This window comes from Lissotriton helveticus, chromosome 10, assembly GCF_964261635.1.
Source record: "Lissotriton helveticus chromosome 10, aLisHel1.1, whole genome shotgun sequence".
Taxonomy (NCBI): domain Eukaryota; kingdom Metazoa; phylum Chordata; class Amphibia; order Caudata; family Salamandridae; genus Lissotriton; species Lissotriton helveticus.
Genome location: NC_136071.1, coordinates 104,420,112 through 104,441,723, shown reverse-complemented (window position 1 = coordinate 104,441,723; position 21,612 = coordinate 104,420,112). Strand labels below are relative to the sequence as shown.

The following is a 21,612-nucleotide window of genomic DNA, read 5'->3' as shown; positions in this document are numbered from 1 at the left end:
CATCAAAGGCTACTTTTAAATATCTGCAATGAAAAGTGAATGGATTGGTTTTCTATTTAGTCCTCCTTATTTTCTTTTTTCCCTTTTATTAATGACTACAGAATAAAACAGCTGAGCGATGTAGTCCTTGAACTCGATGTCAATAACAAACGTGCCATTTACGAATTCAGTGAAAAATACCTTTCTCAACAGTTTAACAAAACAGGTACACATATTTTAATTGCAATATGAAGCTTGAGACTTTATTGCCACAGGGCAGAATGTACAACATTTTTATTCTGACACCGATAATTACAGGTATTATAGGCCTCAGTATTTCTGGGATGCTCCAATACCACTGTATTCTCGGTGCAACCTATAGTGCACCCTTACAATTGTGATATTACTATAGGAACCTGCGGTGCAAAACCAATTTTTGAATACAATTATCTATTATGTTCCTATTGAATATTCTCTTAGTGAATAAAAAAATGTATTGTCACCCAATGGTGCACTTCAAGAAAATTGTTAAAGTGACTTTCATGATTCTCTGCATGTGTAAATTACTGATATCAGAAACTAAAATATATCTACCCAAGGAAATGAAAAAAGCGAAATACACCCATTTACAAAGATGAGGATGTTACAAGAAAAAGTAGACTGAAGCTAGACAGCAGATAATAACTCACTTTCCACATAAGAAGTTCTCTAAAATGTAGTGATTAATACTGTTCTCAGCAAAATATAATTTTATTAGTCTACAACGGAATATGGTAATATACCAGTGCTACTCGCTGTCACTCTGCAAGGGTCGGTCATACAGGTAAATAGTACACTTCCTCACATGTAGGCCTGACATAGAAGGTTAGATTTAGATGGTGTCTCCTTTGTAAAAAATATGATGTGAACATTATGTTGGATTTGCATTAAAAAAAAGTATTCAAATAGTCCCCTGAATCACAAAGTTCAAAACAGACAGTTCAGTGGCTGCCAAAATCTGTTATTGACAGAGATGCATTTTCGACCAACTTTATTTTTGAGACTTCTTTCTTTAGGCACATTTGATATATATATCAGCACAACAGGCTTAATAAAATTATAGAGCAGCAGTTAAATATTCTGCTTTCATTACAAATTCATCACAATGCCTTAACACCTGTTATTCAGTGCTTAATGAAACCTTTCTTTTGTTTAGGCTCTGCATGCGCATCAAATACAAGCGGAACAAAGGAATGGCTAGTGAAGAATTTGGGTGCCTTCTCCTCATATGCTTCAGTCTCGAACCTTATAGCCCTGTACCCCAATCTAAGCATAGTAAGTGGTGCAGCTGAAAAACATATCTATTTGGCGCACAGTTTCACTAGTAGCAAATGGGTTGTCTGAAGTCTTTTCTCACTACATTATTCTTTGCATTTCCTTTCTTGTATGTCACCATCTTTATTCAGGGCAGGATCAGTAGCTTAAATTAGAAGGATTTTTCTAGCATTGATACCAGCACTATATATTTCTTCGAATAACAATAATAGTGCTTCTCAAGTCAACTTACATGCCTTTTTAAAAGAATGGCAAGACGTTTAGACGGGAGCACTTTCTATAACACAAAGTAGATGCATTTGAAGTTTCTACTTTAAATACTCTCAAGGGAATTTGTTTTAAATCTGCGCTCAGTCTGGTGTCATACTGACTCCAGAAACTATGTATATATGTTAATGTATGAATTGTAGGTACAGTTATTTGCTTTAAAGCTTGCTACATGCTAGAGTCCTGCAGTTTCAACATTGTATGCTTTTTATCTGTCATATTCAGGAGGTGCTTACTGAAAATCTATCACCAAATGAAACAGCTGTGCTCTTGACAAAACCAGAAGTTATCATCAACCCTTCACTGCTAAAGCAAATACTTAGCCTTGTGACACCAGATGAAGTCCCAGTGTTTTTGGAAAATATCCTTTCTGCTTCTGAAAAGGTATGGAAACCTATGCAATGACATCAACTTAAGGGACAACATAAAATAGTGGGCTAGTGAAAAACACCAAAAGTTTGTAGTTGACATATGAACCCAAATAATGAATGACAATGGGAGATGAAACCTTTTGTAATGGTAACAATGTCACAAAGCCATGATATGATGAAGATGACTCTGTGGTGAACAGGTAAAAAAAAACACCAACAGAAAGGGGTTCTGCAGTTCTACCATTGTAATCATCATGGAACAGACATACCCAAGAGTGGAGCAGTGCATATGAAGATAGAGAATCATAGATTGAAGGTGTTCCACAGAGGTCATCTCAAATTGCTCTCTTAGTTTGAACATTAATCCTCCTGCAAGTAGCTTACACCAACTAATATGTAGACACCAGAGGCAAGGAGGAGAAGTTCATGGTAAAGATATTAAATATCCTTAACACATAAAACTGTATTTGAGAAAAGTTGACTCTATTGTATGTTTAGTGTTATAATTACAGATCACACAATGATTAGAAAATAAAGAAGATGAGAGCAACATTACTAAATACAGTATCATAGAACATGTGGAAACATGTTTCATATAGATTTTGAAATATTCATATAAAATGGAGAAAAACAAACAGGCAATACAAAACAAATACTTTAGGCCATTGGTATTCCTCCGTAAAATATTTATGAAATACTCCTCTAAATAAGGGGATGGAGGGCATACACAATGTTCCAGCAGCAAAGCAGGACTGACTAATTAATTAAACCTTTGTGTTTTATCTACTCTCCTGACTTCCTTCAGTGTTTAACCTGCTTGCCATTATTTATAGAGCAATCTCTTTCTACTAAGCAATTGCAATAGTGTTGTTTAATTATCACCATGTTTATGTGACAAAATGCACTACTCCATGAAAATGTCTACATGGACAATCTTTTCTTTTGAAATAGCATGATTGTGTTCGTTAGTTTAAAGAAATATTTCCGAATTTTTTCTTTATTACAAATATAACTTGTACTTTTCATTTTTTTTCAGGAACATCTCAGTGTTTCCCAAATCAACATAATAAAACAGACATTAATAACAGTTATTTTGGAGAATGGGAGCTCCAACTTCTCGTCTTTTACCCCGAATGATTGGAAAGTGTTCATTCAAAAGGATCTGTTTGAATTGTTGGGAAGCTTCAATGAAACCCATCTTCATCAACTACCAAAAAATATTACTTGCGACTCCTACCATGAAATGTAAGTATTTGGCTTTGCGTTCTACAAGAAACATCTGAGATTGAATTTGCTGGAATTAAATTCTTTGAAAGGATTCTGTAGATTGACATGTTATACAAAGTTGAATCTGCTTTCAGCTTATACCACAGCAATGGTAACTTATTGCACTCAAATGTCAACTGGTAGAAAATGGTAAAATGTGTAAACTGTTCATCTATCTTTTGCAGACTGAAAGGATTTGACATGCTTTACATTTCTCTAACAACTGACTCAAAAGTGGCAGTCTACAGATTTTATATCAAGGAGTTTCTAAGCCAAAAATCTCAAGAATCTCTTAACACAGGTACAGTATACTGCAAAGGCAATTGTGTATGTCTATATCATTTTCTATTATGGTCATTGCTAAAGCACACATCAATTTACTAAATTAACCCAAAACCTAGGTGCTGAAAAGGTGTAAAGTGTGTCTGATTTTGATCAATTTGCATGGTTTCTGGGATCTAACTGACATGAAAAAACACTCACTGAATATCATTTCTCTGACCCACTCTAATGACAACTGAGGACACACTGCAGTGCAGCACTGCTTGTTAGCTGAGCACCTATCATACAAGTTCAGCTGTGACATCTGAATCCACCAGTGTACGTGTGAAACTATAGCCACATTGGCAACGGGTGTTATCTCGTACCAAAAGGACACCACAGTGTCATTAATCAAAACGTGATTAATAACTAGGGGTGCGCGAAGCTTTGTGGAGTTTTGCCCACTCCACCCTCTGCCTGGATCTGCGAAAAACTGTGTGAAGCGATGCTTAGAGGAGTGAAGTTGGAAAAAGCAAGCTAGAGAATTTGCACACTAGACCCCCTCCCAGCGAGATTTCTAAACACGGGCGGTTGTGGCAGGCTGCTCCGACTCACATTGAGAAAGCTGCAGCTAGTGTTGAAGAAGCTGCCGCTTGAATAGGAAATCTACTTAAGTGGCAGAAGGAAGAAGGCCTCTCTGGCGCTCCACGTGATGTCGCGCACACTGGTTTTACAGGGGAGGGAAACTTTTGGCACTGAAAATTAACACGAAATTCTTGATGTACTGGACACCTCCGCTCACTGAGCTCTGCTTAGCATGGCAGAGTTTTTTCAGCACTACGTGGAGCTCCAGGTACTGCAACTCTGAAAAATCTGCCCTGGCCTACTAATAACCGCAGGTACCAAGAAGGATTTAGGGTAGTTCTTCTCAAACGGGAAAAAAGGAGCAAGGACGTACCTAATCTCTGCCTTCATGCTGTTCCATTCAAAGCAATAATCAACATATGAGTGGCAATAGGCCTACTACAACTTCACAAAGGGTTCCAACAATACCACAAGGTGACACAGGCCGATTGGCAGTATTCTTAACTAGTAATGGTGGCTTCCCAAAATAAAATGCAGTAACTCCTATTTCCTACAGGACCTATTGGTGCCCCTATGGTATATAGAGCACATGTGTTTGGGATAGCTATTAACTCCTGAGCCAAAGCCAGAATGCTGACATTTTGAAGGGAGAAACATAACTTACATGATAGATGTCTGAAATGGAGTAGAACCCTGATCCCTATACTCTTACAGAGAGTATAAATAAGATTATAGGACACCAGCAGGTTTAGCACATCAACTCTTGCTGGGCATAATCACTGCACAAAGAGGTGTACCTGTCAAACTCTTGCCACAGCTTTCCTTGATGGCATTATTTTACACTGTCTCTGGAAGAAAGCATTTGTGCAACTTCCCCCTGTATGTATCAATTTTACCTCCCTCTCATTTTGGAGAATGGTTGTCTTTTCATCTAGAGATTTCATCAGCAAAGTCAGCAAATGAGAGGACAGTGGGCCATCTGCCATCCTGCAGAGGATGCTACACTGGAGTCTGGCAAATGAATACTACCATAGCATGCTTAGGGTTTCCCATCACTGTGGTGGGGAGTTTCTGGACAACAGTGCTTCCACCATATGTTAGGAAGGCTCCAATTGGCATTGTTGTTTTTTTCAGATACAACCCCCTAACCAGTGTTTGGCAAAACAAGAAAGGAATGTCTTTGGTGCACTGGAAGGTTTCTCCCTGAATGTGCCTATCAGTTTTTTTTCTGTTTCAAGTGACCATGCTTTTTATGAAGCCATTAGAACAAACATGCTTAAAGACTGATTCTAATTGGAGTGGAGGTTCCAGGACTGTTAAGTGGGTGAACCTTTGGTGGTCAGCCTACAGCAAAGCCTCTTAGATAGGAAATCAAACTGAGGCTCCATTTTTGAAAAGCAAGCGATCTCCCACTGCTCAATCAGGTGGGATCACAATTAGGGGAGCACACATCATTTGCTAGTTTTTTGCTCTTGCCAAACCTCTGCTCATTTCTAAATGAGCACCCATAAGCTTGGTTGATCTTAGATAACAAGTCTAAAGTCTGCATTACGGCAATAGTCCAAGAAATGTTCACACCACAGGCTGAGAGAAAGGCTTCCTCCAAATCAAAGAATAGAATCCTGATGGATGACCTATTGCTTAACAGTAGGACTAATAGTTCTTGGACTATGATTTGCTGTTTCATGCATATAGATATAGGACTAATGTTCCAGCTGCACCAGGCTTCAACAGACAGCACTACCAAAGCCTTGGCCATGAGTAGATTTTGTTGGTATGCAGGTTTCTATGTTCGCTGGTTGCATTCTCTAGTCAGTATTCTCATCCCTTATTGAGTAATTTAGAAGGAGGAGGCTTGGGAATTGCAAAACTGGTGTATTGCTCATCCTTGAAGGGCCAGTTGTAGTGGCTGGGATCCAGACCTAGAGGTGAATAAAGACAGGCTCTGCAAGTAAGAACTGTGGGGCTGGTACTTGGGTCTTGAAAGCTTCACCAGAGTTGCAAGAACTTATGTTGGAAAGCTGCTGAAATCTGTCAGTGTCACATTATGCAAGGTTTAAAGAACTAGAAATTAGTCATAACCTAAGCATGCACAAGAAAAACAATGATGGTGGGACAAAAAAGCAGCAAACATATGATTGAGCGATCTAGAATTGTTTGTGCCAGGGTTCCACATTAGAAAGTTACTAAGACTAAAAGAAAAAGCTTCTGATTAATAATACTCTCCAAAAGAAAGAACAGTTGAAGACACACATATGCTTAAGGATAAGGTTGAGTAGGACCTGATGCATACATGCATGTGATGCACTGATATGTAAAATTGACCACTTATCCACAACAGAAGCAATTTCTGTACTGTGTTGACAACTTGATAATAGGAAAGTGTCATAGTGTAAAAGTAATGTTATTATGATGTACAAATCTACCACAGACCAAATCAAACACAGAAAATCCTTCATCATAAGCCGCAAACACGTTCCTATTTATGAGGGTGCCAGATTTATTGTTTTCATTTTCGCAAGAGCTAAAGAACTAAAGCAGATGCAAACTTTATGCTAATATCATTCAAGAGAAGAGACGCACTTAGGGTGTTTCAGAATGCAAAACTTTTCACAAGACTAAAGTTAATCTTTAACGCAACTCTATTTCAGGCACAGGCATCGCGTGTGAAACATCAGGTATTACATCATGGGTACAGGAAAACCTAATGCAGTTCATTCAGCAATCTAACATTGAAGATCTTGCACAGTTCAACAGTAATTTTAACAAGGTAGGCCATTTGAAATACACCTTCAAACATTAGAAGAAATACATGAATTTGCCTTTTTAAATATGAAATTATGTGTTTCAATGAAATCCACTGAAGGATAAATCAATAATAACATTCTTTCAACATTGAAGTCATTCAAGATTCAAATTTGAAATTCACTGTTCTTTATTTTCTGTAGGTGTTTATACCCAGTAATCTTACAGCAGAGGAGCTGGCTGGAATCACCATATATGTGGATGAATTTAAAAATGAAACATTAAAAACATTAATTCTGGGTCGAATCTTGCACTTTGACAACAATGAAGTATTTTTGCAGTATCTTAACACTTTAAAGATGACTATTTGTCTCGTAAGTATTGTATTATTCACAGAGGGTGTATCAATATTTTAAAAATAGCCTCAGTTCTAAGTCACATGGTGCGTCTCATCCAAAATCACTATCTTTTTTTTAAAGTTTGTGAACAGAGTGTTGAAATAATAAACCTTCCTCAACAACCCAAAAAAGAAATTATTAATACCCTTTCTAAAATGTGTTCTGTTTTCAGCTATAAATCATGATCTTCTAATCATACTTCTACTTCTCATCACAAGCATTTAGCACTGATAAATATTTATTGCCTTTCACAGAGCTCAAACCCATCTACAAATGTGAGTTTGTGTAATGCGTCAGCTTTCTTCATACTTTCAACTCAAAAAGAGTTTTTGAACAACACTTTATCCGCACTCAACATGAACTGGAGCTTGAAAAATATGAATGAATGGGTCAGACTTTTCCAGATTGTCATTGAACTCTTTCTGAGGGTCATCGATGAATCCGATCTATCACGATTACCACTTAATATAACATGTGAAGCCTACCAAACAATGTAAGTAAAAGTCATCAAAGCCTTCTTTTAAATATCTGCAATTAAAAGTGAATGAATTGGTTTTCTATTTAGTCCTCCTTATTTTCTTTTTCCCTTTTATTAATTACTACAGAATAAAACAGCTGAGCGATGTAGTCCTTGAACTCGATGTCAATAACAAACGTGCCATTTACGAATTCAGTGAAAAATTCCTTTCTCAACAGTTTGACAAAACAGGTACACGTTTCAATTGCAATATGAAGCTTGGGACTTTATTGCTGCAGGGCGTAATGTGCAACATCTTTATTCTCACACCCAGATTTACAGATATTATAGGCCCCAGTACTTCTGGGATGCTCCAATACCGCTGTATTCTAAGTGGGACCTTTAGCGCACCCTTACAATTGAGATAATGCCTACAGGAACTGGAAGTGCAAAAACAATTTTTGAATGAAATTCTCTATTATGTTGCTATTGATTATTCTCTTAGTGAATACAACAATGTATTGTCACCTAATGGTGCACTTCAAGAACATTGCTAAAGTGACTTTCATGATTCTCTGCATGTGTAAATTACTTGTATCAGAAACTAAAATATATCTACCCAAGGAAATGAAAGAATCGAAAATACACCCTTTTAAAAAGATGAGGATGTTACAAGAAAAAGTAGTCTGGAGCTAGACAGAAAGTAATAACTCACTTTCCACATGAGAAGTTCTCTAAAATGTATTGATTAATGCTGATCTCAGCAAAGTATAATTGTATTAATCTACAAAGGATACTGGTAAAACTCCAGAGCTACTCTCTGTCACACTGTAAGTGTGGGTCATACAGGTAAATAGTACACTTCCTCACTTGTAGGCCTGACATAGAAGGTTAGATTTAGATGGTGTCACCTTTGTAAAAAATATAATGTGAACATAATGTCCGAATTGCATAAAAAATAAGTATTCAAATAGTCCCCTGAATCACCAAGTCCAAAACGGACAGTTCAGTGACCAGCGAAATCTGTTATTGACAGGAGACATCCATTACAGCGCGGTCTTTACATCACAATACGTTTACAACGTGGTCATTACAACGCAAGTCTTTACAACGACTTGCGCTGGATGGCACTATACATTAAGGAATAGTATGATTTACTATTTCAACACCTTACCTACTGTTACGTAGGCTGGAGTTGGAATAGTAAATCATACTATTCCGCAGTCCAGAGCCTCTAGCGCAAGTCGTTGTAATGACTTGCGTTGTAATGACCGCGTTCTAAACGTATTGCGTTGTAAACATATCGCATTGTAAAGACCACATTGTAACGTCATACATTCGTTATTGACATAGGTGCATGTTAGACTAACTTTAGTTTTGAGACTTCTTTCTTTAGGCATATTTAAGATATATATCAACACAACTGACTTAGTAGAATTATAGAGCAGCAGTTAAATATTCGGCTTACATTACAAATTCATCACAATGCCTCAGACCTGTTATTCAGTACTTAATGAAACCTTTCTTTTGTTTAGGCTCTGCATGCACATCAAATACAAATGGAACAAAGGAATGGCTAGTGAAGAATTTGGGTGCCTTCTTCTCATATGCTTCAGTCTCGAAACTTATAACCCTGTACCCCAATCTAAACATAGTAAGTGGTGCAGCTGAAAAACATATCTGTTTGCGGCAAAAAAAATTCTGTGGCAAATGGGTTGTCAGAAGTCTTTTCTCCCTACATCATTGTTTTCATTTCCTTTCTTGTATGTCACCATGTTTATTCACGGCCGGATGAGTGGCTTAAATTAGCAGGAGTTTAGTCTAGCATTGATACCGGTACTATATGTTCTTTGAGTAAGAATATCAGTGCTTTACATCTCAACTTACATGTTTTTATAAAAGAGTTGCAAGACCTTTAGACGGGAGCACTTTCTATTCTATGGCACAGAGTAGATGCTTTTGAAGTTTCTATTTTAAATACACTCAATGAAATTTGTTTTAAATCTGCAAACAGTCTGGTGTCATATTGTCTCCGGAAACTATGTATATATGTTAATGTATGCATTTTATGTAAAGGTATTTGCCTTACAGCTTGCCGTATGCTAGAGCCCTGCAGTTTCAACATCGTATGCTTGTTTCTGTCACATTCAGGAGGTGCTTACTGAAAATCTATCACTAAATGAAACAGCTGTGCTCTTGGCGAAACCAGAAGTCATCAACAACCCTACACTGCTAAAGCAAATACTTAGCCTTGTAACACCAGATGAAGTCCCAGTGTATTTGGAAAATATCCTGTCTGCTTCTGAAAAGGTATGGAAACCTATGCAATGACATCAACTTAAGGGACAACATACAATAGTGGGCTAGTAAAAACACTAAAAGTTTGTAGTTGACATATGAACCCAAATAATGAATGACAATGGGGGATGAAATCTTTTGTAATTGAATCAATGTCACAAAGCCATGATATGATGAAGATGGATGTGTGGTGAACAGGTAAAAAGGAACCACCAGTAGAAAGAGGGCCTGCAGTTTTAACATTGTAATCAGTATGGAACACACATAATAAAGAGCTATGCAGTGGTTATGAAGATAGAGACTCATGGATTGAAGGTGTTCCACAGAGATCATATCAAAATACTGCCTTAGTTTAAACATTACTCCTCCTGCAAGTAGCTAAAAACAATATCTATATAGAGAACAGAGGCAAGAAGCAGTAGTAGTTCATGCTAAAGATATCATATTTCCTTAACACATAAAACTGTGTTTTAGACAAGTTTATTTTATTGGACGTTTAGTGTTATAATTACAGATCAGACAATTATCATAAAATAAAGATGATGGAGAGCAACATTAGAAAATATGGAGTCATAGAACACGTAGAAATTGGTTTCATGTAGATTTTGAAATAGCCAGAGAAAATAAAGAAAAACAAACAGGAGGGCCTTGTGGACATAACCCATAGCGGCTCGGCTACCTTTCCGAAAGAAATGCAGTATAATGTCTGAAAGCAACACAGCACTACTGGTGAATTGTTGAGGTGGCACTCACTGGTCTTGAATCTAGTTGTGTCCACATCACCAGTGCCCGGATTGCGAGCGGATGAGGACTGATGTCGATGGGCCTGTCCAGACACGGAGTGGAAGCTGCAGCTGAGACAAGGTGGCGGGCTGCGTGTCTGCAGCGGAGTGTGGTGCTGGTGCCCCACGGAGGTCTGCGGGCCATCGTTGCTCTCGGTGGATCTGCAGAGAGGAAGCTGCGGCCCTGGAAACGCCCCAGCGAGTGAGGGGAGCAGGAGGATGGAGCAGGGTGGAAGAGCGGCCTTCACCTCCGTGGTGCAGAGGGCAAGTTGGAAGGGTCGCTGCTGTCGGACTGCAGCGTCTGCAAAGAGCAGAAGTGTCCAAGACTACTGGAGGCTGAGCAGGCCTGAGGCAGTAGTGGCGGGAGCGGCGGACTGCCCGGCTTGAAGATGGCAGCCAGAGGCATGCTGGAGAGGTGAGGAGCGAAGTGAGGCGATGTGGGGGAAGTGCTTCTGAGGTGCAGCCCAAGAGGCAAAGGAACTGAGATAAAATCTCAGCTAGCTGCCGTGTAGCCTTGCTCTATATTTAGAGTTGATGGAGAGTGACCAACAGATAATGCCTGACCCTCTGACGGCAAAATGAGGCCTTACACTTTGGACTACTGGTGCACGTCTCGGGGAAGCTGGAGGGACCAGCTGAAGAATGGAGCTGTCCTGAGCAGGGTGGGAGTGGTTCACTGCTGCCTCCCACTCATCTGCGCACTAACATTGTTAGTTGAGTCCCCCTGGAATGATGGAGCATCACACATAGAGAGGGGGACAGTTCCGATCGGGAGGGAGCTAGCTGATCTAGCGGGGTCCACACGGGAGTGGCAAGAACAGGAGCTGACACCGAGGAGATACCGATAAGGGTGCCATACCCAGCAAGGAAGGTGGAAGGAGCTGCGGTAAGAACTCAAGCCCCACATGGCGCTCTCCTTGGAGACACTGAAGGCTGAATACTCCAAGAAACTGATAGTGCTGCAACAAGATGTGGATTCAGTGGGGAGTAGAGTGGGGGACATTAAGACCAAATCAATGGAGCTCAAACAGCATGTGGATTGCATATACGACACTACCGCCTCTCTTCAATCTCAGCTGCAGGTGGCTATACTGAAGGGCGAGGATTTGGAGAGCAGGTGTCGACGAGTTAACATTGGGATCTGGCATCTGGAGGAGGGAGCGGAGAGTACAGATCTAGAGGTCTTTGTTGTAGGTCTCTTTGCTGAACTGCTGGACTCACCCACAGTGAATATCAAAATAGATAGAGTACACAGGGTGGGAATACTGCCCCCAGGTGAGAAACAGCGCCCGAGAAATACCTTGTCCAAATTACATTCTTTAAAAATGAGGGAGGCTATCCTGCAGCTTTCCAGGAAAAGAGATACAGTGTCATTCCAGGGAGCCACTTGTATGTTGTTCCAAGATGTGGCCCTGGCGACAACAGTTCTGTCCTGTCACAGGCAAGCTCCAATAGGAAATACCAAATACCACTGAACACACCCATTTGGCTTGGCTTTCGAATTCCATAACAGAGGCCACCACCTTACAGAACTGGAGGATGCCTTGAAGCTCCTGGGGGTGGTTCCTCAAGAGGACAGTGACGCAGTTCGCAAACCCACAACATCTGGAAGAGATTCCACAAGCACTCCCAACAGTCCTACAAGCAGAAGACGCGCTGAGGAGATGAGGCCTTGGAACCGGCACAAGCTTCGAGGCGTTTGATGTGATACATAGCAAATATGGGACTTAGTCTTCGAAGGGGTCCTAACCTTAACCCACACTTGCTTTCTTCGGCCTCGCAATGGCGGATGCTGCCTCATCAACATTTGCCAGACTTCCGAAACTCCAACACTCAAGCGAATAGGAGACTGTCGCTCATAATTCTGTAGCAGCAGAATATGGATCTCGCACATGATTGCATTGATATAGACATGGTAGCGTCTTTGGTACGAATCGCCTTCCATTGCTATCACATATCATGCTATTGGACTAAATTTGGGACCTGTTGTCCAAACCAGTTTTATTTGGGGACCTTTTTTCCTTCTGTTTTGTTTGCAGGTACTCAGGGTGTATATGATAATATGAATCACGGGATGTCGAGGGTTCAGACTGGTGATGCACTGGAGGGGGAAATGTCAGGGAGTGGGGGGAGAGCAAGTTCTGAGTCAGGTAGGAGACAAATTACATGGAAAGAGGTAGATCCAGAGGCAGGCGGGGCTTGTACGACTACCACAAGGGTACTTACGCTTCTCACATGGAATATTAGGGGGCTTAATCCCCCAGTCAAAAAACACAAACTATGGAAATATTTATTAGACCAACCGTATGATATAGTGGCACTACAAGAGACCCACCTTAAAAGATCAGAGGCTCACAGGCTAAAACATAAAATGTAACCCTGATATACAAATCTTCCGTCTATACAAAACACAATGGAGTCGCACTTTTATTTAATTTCTCATTAAAATTCCAACCTGAGGGCTACAAAACAGAAAAAGAGGTGTGAATGGTCATGGTCAAATGAAGAATTAGGGGATGACTGTACAATTGCAGCGATCTACGCACCAAACTCCAATCAAGTAACCCATATCTCAACTCTGTTGTCACTCCTAGGGGGCTTTGCAGAAGGAGATATAATCTCCATGGGAGACTTTAATCTCACATGGCACTCTGTTATGGATCAAGGAACAGTGGAACCGCTGCACACCAATTATAGATAATAAAAACTAAATCGTTGTAGAACTGTTCAGAAATTAAGGGTGCTCAGGAAGGTCACCTCCTGTCCTTGGAGGCGCGAGCTGAATAGATGATAGAATGCCTTACAGGTGTAAGGGTAGAAACTTGAGCACTCCTTTAGGCAAAATTAATTGCTGCTTGTAAATACGTTATAGTAACTAAACGTTGGTTGAGTGAATATTCATAGTTTTATTCAATAAGTATTCTAGGTCATATTACTTCATATGATCCAAGATAAATGCAAAAGTTGAACAACTTGAATCCAAAGTAGCTGTGGGATCATGTTAATGAGACTTAAAGCAGTAGCATGATGTCATATAGATCACCCCAATGCATTTCAAGCCGGATGGCTCTTATTCAGGGGGAATGAGTCTGAGGAAAAAATACAATAAAAGTACAAGACTTGTAACAAGAGCCCGAGGGAAATATCGTCAAAAGTTGTGTAATACAGCCAAAATGAGTGAAGGCATGCTAACTGAAAGGATAATAACCAATCGTGGCTGACAACATGTGCACGAAAAAACGGGTGAAACAGCATTAGAAAAGTTGGAGCTATTGGTCTTGTAAATGACAAATATTTTATTTATTTGTTGGTTTTTAAAACAGCTAAATTGATAGCTTTGTCATTTACAATGCCAATAGTTATAACTTTTGCGAATGTGACACCTATAGCATTTGGAATGCAACACTGATTAAGAATTCTATTTTCAGACTGCCATGTGATGCTAAAAAGATAGAAAATGAACGTTGTTATCAGGTAATTCGAAATAAAGGGAGGCACGGCCTGGTGGCCGTGAGAGAGAGGGGAGGTGCGAAAAAAAAAAACAGAAACAAGTCGGGCGGCACAACAGGGGCTGAAAAAAAGGGGAGGCTGAAAAAATAACACGGCCTGACGGCCGTGAGAGAGAAGGGGGGGTGCTGGCGGCTGGGGAGGGGGAGGAGAAATGCGAGCCGGCGCAGGGGGGAGGAGGGGAGGGGTAGACGGCTGCCCACGATTCCATAAAATAATTATTTTACTTTCATGATTATGAAGTGCAATGCGCAGGGTCGTGTTCGCAAACTTCATATAACAACGGGTAGTGTGCCATACTGCTCCAAGTCGCACAATATAGAGCAAACGCCTCTTTATTAACGGACCCCTCCCTCTCTCACACACGCAGCAATGCTTCTGGATGCCTTCTTGTAGCAGGGCGCTGAGGTGTCGCTGGTCACACAATCCACTGGGATTGGCCCGCTGGCTGAAGAGATCTGCCACTCAAAACAGATGGGCATAGGAGACAGATGCGGAGCCAGCATAAAGAAAGGAAATGAGAAGCAGAAACAGACAGGGAGAAAATAGAAGAAAGATACAGAGGTCAAGATAAAAAGAAAGAAAAACAAAGAGGTGGGGGTTCAGAGTGCAGCAAAGAAGGATGAGAAAACATGAGAAGGAGAGCGAAAGACGTAACGCCTTAAACTCGCCATGATTTCATTTTTAAAAAACGTTCTGATATGCGGAGAGGATGAAGCTCTTCTGAAAGCACGAGAGCTCAGCCCAGAGAAAGCCAAAGCAGGAAGGCTGGAGAAGCGTGAGCCTGGTGGGGGGGCGGGATGCGAGCGAGTGGGAGGCAAAGCGGCCGCAAAATGAAACGAGTCACGCATGGTTTAACAAGTTAAAAAACAAGAACTACAGCAGGCAAAAGCAATAAAAGGTTTTCACGCCAGGCCGGGAAACTGAAAGCACAGCCGGCCGGCCGTGAAAGCCTTTGATGCAGCAGGGGGTGGAGCGGAAAGAGCTGCTGGCGGCACCAAGCTGGGCAACAGATGGCTGGCGATTTGATGCTGTGCACCCGCATTTTAACTCATTGCGCTTGCGCATTGAGCTAAAAGCGTATATGCACTTCATCAAATCGTCAGTCTGGTTAAACTCTGTTTAAGCCCCTATAGTCTCGCTCCGCTCAATGCGCATGCGCATTGACAGGCGAGACCTAAAAACGTGACGAATTATAGTGTTAAAAGTGTATGAGCGTAATTAGCTAACAAGAGTGCTGCCATAAATAAATACATGCTGATAAAACAGCAAAAGTAAACAAAGTGCCCCAATGTTCAACGAGGAACCTGTAGCCAAGCTGCAAAGAAATGGTGGCGGAGTGCATAGAAAATTGAGTTGTAAATCTCGGTAAACTAGAAACTAACTGCACCATATTAGACTCCGGGCATGCATAAAAGGTCCCGCGTGTGTGAGATGAACAGAAATACGTGCTGGATAAATGTGTAGGACAAAAAAGCTCACCGTGCTACCGTAATAAGAAAACGACAGGTCCGACAGCGTTTGTGGTTCCAACTCGCGGAATGGAGAAAGCCAGAAAAGTGCGCAAGCATGCGTATTAGAGCGGTAGAAGTCGATGTAGAAAGAGGACTAATATTAGTGGTACGAGTGAATTGTGAATAAAGAACTCGGGTAGAAAAAAGATCGTCGCGGCATGCATGTGCAGAAATGAAGTGGAAAATACTGTGTGTACAAACAGCTGGAGTAATAAAATAAATAATCCGAAATGAACCAAAATAGTAGCCAAAAAATTATCTTGGGTCCCTAATAAGTGGTGGGGGTGGGTTATCAGTGTCACAATCATTTAAATGAGCATCCAAATGTTCATTACCAAAGAGTTTGCAGACACAACAGACTTGGAAGAAAGAAAAATCTGGGCAAAAACGGCCCTTATCGCTAGTTCCTGGGTGCCATTTACATGTTAACCTACTAAGCAGTGTCCCAATTCTAAACAGATGATAAAGCTTACGATCTAAGGGCTTCGTTATGAGATCCCAGTAACTTTCCAGGCAGGGTTCATCTTTTAGCTCAAGGAAATCTCTAGACAGAGTAGAGAGAGTAAGGGAGGAGAATCTCCTGATTTTAATTAGCTCCCAATATGCTGCTCTATAGGATTCTTTTGAGGGGAATTCCGCCGTCTCTGAGCTAACCCAGAGATCCCTTATCCCCATATCAATAAGTAGAGCTTTAATACTGGATAACCATGAGATCCTGTGTGAACGATCCAATCCCCTTACTTCTAACAGCACCCTGGCCAAAAGGTGGAGCTCTGGAGTGATCCAGAGACGCCTCCAAAAAGCCAGCGGAGTGTAGTGAGCGATGTCCTCAATTGCATGGCAGCCTAGATCAAGGAGCAGTGGAATGCAGGGAGAGGATTGAGGCAGACCCACAACCGATCTCATAAATTTATTCTGTCCAATAGACAGTTGGGTCAAATTACTAAATCCTCAGATTTCAGCACCGTATAGGATAGCAGGAATGACTTGCGTTGAGTAGATTTTAACAACAGGAGCTATGGGCTTGGTTAGAGATAACCTGTGTTCCTTAATCAATGCTCCAGCTAATTGGGCGTGTTTCAGCGCAAGGATCTTAACTTGGGGTTTCCAGCTCAACTTGTCGCCGAAAGTGACACCCAGATAGTTGAAGACATCGGTCTGTTCCAGGAGCTTCCCACCCATAAAAACTCGTGCTTCGACGGGCCTGAACCCATGGAGCACCATAAACTTAGTCTTCCCAACATTAACCACAAGCTCATGTTCGCGGCAAAGTGCCAGCTGTAACCCCTGTCTCGTCTTCGATAGTATCAGGGTGTCATCCGCGAACATGAGCAAGGGCATCTTGAGGCCAGCTAGCATTGGCGCATCCATTGGGTGATTAACAAAATACTGCACCACCCCATTAATAAATAGCGAGAACAGGGTAGGTGCCAGCACACACCCTTGTTGGACACCTTTCCCTACTTTAAATTTCTCGGTGACCTCACCCGGTTTGCCCCAACGTAACTGGGCATAAGTAGATTCATGGAGTCTTACCATAAAGGAGACTAACTCTTTAGGCATCCCAAGCCTTAATAAAAACCTCCCACAATTTTGCTCTTGGGACGAGGTCAAAAGCGGATTTTAAATCCACGAAAACTGCATAGAGCTTTCCCCCACCCAAAAAGACCACCTTCCAATATATTAACACAAATCTAAAGGCTTGGTCCAAGGTCCCCATATGGGACCGGAACCCTGCCTGTAGAGGTGATAGAATGTCATCTTCAGCCATCCAACACTGAATCCTACCCAGTATCACACGTGCTGCTATCTTTTGCACTGCATCAATTAAGCTGATGGGTCTGTAGTTGGCGGGAGCAGAGCGATCACCCTTCTTATCAATCTGAATAATTTCCGCTCCGTACCAAGATACAGGAATTGGTGCACCACCAGCTAATGAATTTATCAGATTGGTAATATAGGGGACCCATAGATCATTATCCTGCTTAAATAAATCAGCGGGAATGCAGTCAGGCCCCGGTGCCTTACCACTTGGGATAGACTTCAACACTGTCTCTACCTCTCTAACATTGAACAGCAAGGGATCATCGATTATAATGTGTGGAGCAACCTCCATCCTCTCCGTGCCTAATTGAAATTGGGTTTCAAAGAAGGCAACCCATTGCTGCGGTTGCTTGTTGTTTGGGGTTGTCGACCGCTGCCCGCTCCCCCATTTAATAAGATCCCAAAATTGGGTCATATTCCTGCCTTTACAAGCTGATAATAGACATCGTCAATGATCCTCGTCCCAATCTCTCTTGGCCTGTCTTAAGGCCGATTTGTATGTTGCTCTACACAACTTAATATTACCATGGGACCTAGATTTGATTGCCACCACTAGAGCTTTATGCGCTAGCCTACACGTGTTATTGTACCACAAGTTAGGCTTATGCATACTAATCTTTTTAGCGGGATTAGCGTTCATAAAGAACCTTTTCAGGCTGCTAAAAAGGTCATTGTGAATTCCCGGCAGTTTGCCATTTAGCACATCTTGGGAGCCGCACGCATTCAGATAGTTCCCTTAGAGACCCTGATACTAAAGCCCTAATCTCCGCCACTTTCCTTTCGTCTATTACTACCCGTGCCCACCGAACTCTTCTTAAATCGTTACAAATAGTTAACAAATTAGGGCAGGTACCATCTTCCGTCGGGACGGGTCCAGAGAAGCTGCTATGGTTTAGTGTGAGAACCGAGGGATTGTGGTCACTTTCAGGGCAGAATTGCACTTCCATATCCACTACTATAGACCATAGCTCCACATTCATGAGAATGTAATCAATGCGGCTTTTGGAACTACCATTATCAAAGGTCACCGCTCCCTTGGCATCGGACTTAGTCCTGCCATTGGCTGCCCTTAAGCCCCGTTCCAGGCACAACCCTTTCACTTCTTGATGGGCTGGAGGTCCAATTGCGGCACCCCCCAAAGCGAATAAACCTCTTCACTAAGAAGCCTGCCGTCTTCTGGGTCTATTGGTTCAAAGCAGGTGTTAAAATCACCCGCAATGATTAAGTTACCGTTGGGGGCTTCTTGTAACAAATGACTCTCTAAAAGCATAATAACCTGAGAACTCCTTCCACCAGGTTGTCCCCTAGCGTAAACATTGTACAAAGTTATGTCAAGGCCACTCACCGATCTGACCCTTATAACCAGGATATCTGGGCTATCGATATAGACCTTGTCTACCCTTATCTCCTCAGTTTGCCTTTCCCAGCAGGTCAGTCCACCCACTGGTCTGCCCCTAAAACCCCTAATTGCTGGTTTGAAGAAGTTTAAAAAACCAACATGGAATACCCCTTCTGTAGACCGTGTTTCTTGGAATGCCCAGATATCTGCGCCATCTATGTATGATGTCCAGCCAGCTGACAATACTTTCGATTCCAAGCCTGCTAAATTCCAGGAGGAAATAATCATTGATGATGTCCTCATAACCAGACCACCACACCCAGTAAGTAACCCAGCCACATTTAAACTAGATTCTAATACTGGGGGGTGGGTTAACATGGAGTTACCAAGGGGGGAGAGAACCTTCGTTGTTACTACCTCCGTTGTAGCTTGAGTTGAACACCCCACCTCCATTGAAACTGGGGTTATGCACCCTACAGTCAGCATGTCCTTGGTCCCTGCCTTCTTAGCCCCTCCACCTGATCCCAGCTGTCCATTACCATCCATTCCCATTCAGTCAATATTCTCAAGTGAGGATAAAACCTCATAGCGATTATTGATCTGAATGGGAAAATTGGACCAGTTGTTGAATTCCTGTGGTGCAGAAAAATCCCTGTTTCTAGGCATCATATGCTGTTTGTAGAAAAAACCAAGGGGGAGGAATCTAATCCCATCCGCAGTGTATGGTAAATGACCGGCCATCTTAAAAATATAGCGAACCAAAGCGGGTGACCTGAAGCTCAGAACCACACAGTCACCTGGCATAGATTTGACAGAATGGCCCACCCATTTAATGCGTCTAACCATTTTAAACTCGTGGAATAAGTCGGCCCCAATGCCAGTCTTCTTGCTCAAGAAATGTAGAGCCTTGTTTTTAAGTGTGGACCAGTGCTCGCGTGACCCCGGAGTGAGAGGGGGGACATTCGCTAAGATAACCGAATATGGGGTAGCTTCTGGTGGGGGGTGGAGGTAGGGTATCTTATCTGACCTACCATTATTACTAAGTTTAACCTGCCTCCAATTTCCCTCAGGCCTAGCCAATTGCTGTTGTGGCATGGGCTTAGCAATACTAGCACCAGATAGTGGTGCGCTCACAACCCTCCCCACTGGTTGTACCCTATCCGCTGTTATCTGTGCATTCACCGTGGTTCCCCCCTGTTCCTTATGTATTTCCCCCACACTAGCAAGGGGAGCCCCTCCGGTTGCCTGTGGACTTGGTTGAACAGGGGTCCCTTGGGCAAACGTGACATGGCTTCTTCAATCTTGTTGAGCCTAGCATTAACAGAATCTAATCTTTTCATTAAAGGGTCAAAAAAGGCAGCAAATTGTTCCCTTAGTAAGGAACGGAGGTCACTTTGATCCAACTGGGGGTTAGTGCAAACCGTGGGGGTATTGTCTGAGATGATAGAACTTGAATTACCTGCATAAACCACCGGGCCTGGACGACCTGATAGACAATTTTTTATAAAACATTAGTGCAGAATTGATCCCTCACCTAACTTCCCACTTTAATAATATAGCAAAAATGGGTGAATGACGCCAACGATGAGAGAGGCAGTCATCACAGTCTTGCCGAAACCGGGTAAGGACTTGCGGAGCTATGGTTCATACCGCCTCATAGCACTCCCCAATATTGACCCAAAGCTCTACTCCAAGATCCTAGCCAGACGTATAGAGGATTTGATGTCCAAATTGATCCACCGGGATCAATTGGGCTTCATTAAGGGACAGCAGACCCAGGACAATGTATGGAGAGTAATACATTTAATCGAGAAGGCTAATAAAAAAAATATCCCAGCGTTGCTACTCGTTCTTGATGCTGAGTAGTAGTTTGACCAGGTGGACTGGCCCTCCTTATTCAGCACTCTGAGACGATTTGGCTTTTGCGAGTCCTTCATTACGATGGTCCAGGATACCGATGTGGCTCTCTGCTCTAGAGTAATCGTAAATAGAGTGAGGTATGAGGCGTTTACACTGGGGAGGGGAACGAGACACGGGTGCCCTCTTTCTCCCCTCCTCTTTGAGCTGAGCATAGACCTTTCTCAGCAAAGATAAGGGCACACCAAGCTATCAAAGAAATTAGCTCAGGGTTGATGAATCATAAGATCTCACTGTTCCCCTATGATTATATTAATGACCATATCAGACCCCCGAAACTCCCTATCCACACTGCAGGAAGCACTTAAACTCTTGAGGAAGCAGCAGGCTTTTGTATAAATCTATCCAAATCCTCCCTCCTTAACTTAATGCTACCCAACGCGGAGATGGAGACTCAAATGTCCACGACCCCTTTTCAGTGGGAGCAGAAGGAACTTACTTATCTCAGTATCATACTTACTCCCAAGATTGCTAGCGTATTTGTGGCCAATTTTTATCCACTCCTCCGCAAAGTACAGAGAGATCTTAAGCGCTGGGCCCCGATGTACCTCTTATGGTTAGGAAGGATACATGTATTTAAGATGGTAATCTTGCCGAAGTTTATTTATTTATTTTTATTTATTTTGAAGGTTTTATATAGGGCGAACAAGACCTTTGCGGGTATCACAGAGCGCTTAACATGTGATACATTGGAAAGAAGACTTACTCCCAAGATTGCTAGCGTATTTGTGGCCAATTTTCCTCCACTCCTCCGCAAAGTACAAAGAGATCTTAAGCGCTGGGCCTCG

At 42.0% G+C, this 21,612-nt stretch overlaps 1 protein-coding gene and 1 long non-coding RNA gene across 2 annotated transcripts in view; both read left to right on the top strand.

The window, feature by feature from the left end:
* Window positions 1–101: 101 nt before the first annotated feature.
* On the top strand, window positions 102–1,919 carry LOC144785445 (uncharacterized). Its single transcript, XR_013601899.1, has 3 exons — window positions 102–205; window positions 1,175–1,293; window positions 1,786–1,919. It is a non-coding gene; the product is annotated as an uncharacterized LOC144785445 (long non-coding RNA).
* A 632-nt stretch (window positions 1,920–2,551) lies between these two features.
* The window catches only part of LOC144783948 (uncharacterized), a 376,042-nt gene continuing 356,981 nt past the window's right edge, over window positions 2,552–21,612 (top strand). The window contains exons 1-9 of the mRNA XM_078662677.1: window positions 2,552–2,569; window positions 2,968–3,176; window positions 3,383–3,498; window positions 6,695–6,813; window positions 6,992–7,162; window positions 7,441–7,679; window positions 7,792–7,895; window positions 9,179–9,297; window positions 9,795–9,953. Coding sequence (XP_078518803.1) covers window positions 2,552–2,569; window positions 2,968–3,176; window positions 3,383–3,498; window positions 6,695–6,813; window positions 6,992–7,162; window positions 7,441–7,679; window positions 7,792–7,895; window positions 9,179–9,297; window positions 9,795–9,953 — 1,254 coding nt within the window. The remainder of the gene's footprint in view (window positions 2,570–2,967; window positions 3,177–3,382; window positions 3,499–6,694; window positions 6,814–6,991; window positions 7,163–7,440; window positions 7,680–7,791; window positions 7,896–9,178; window positions 9,298–9,794; window positions 9,954–21,612) is intronic.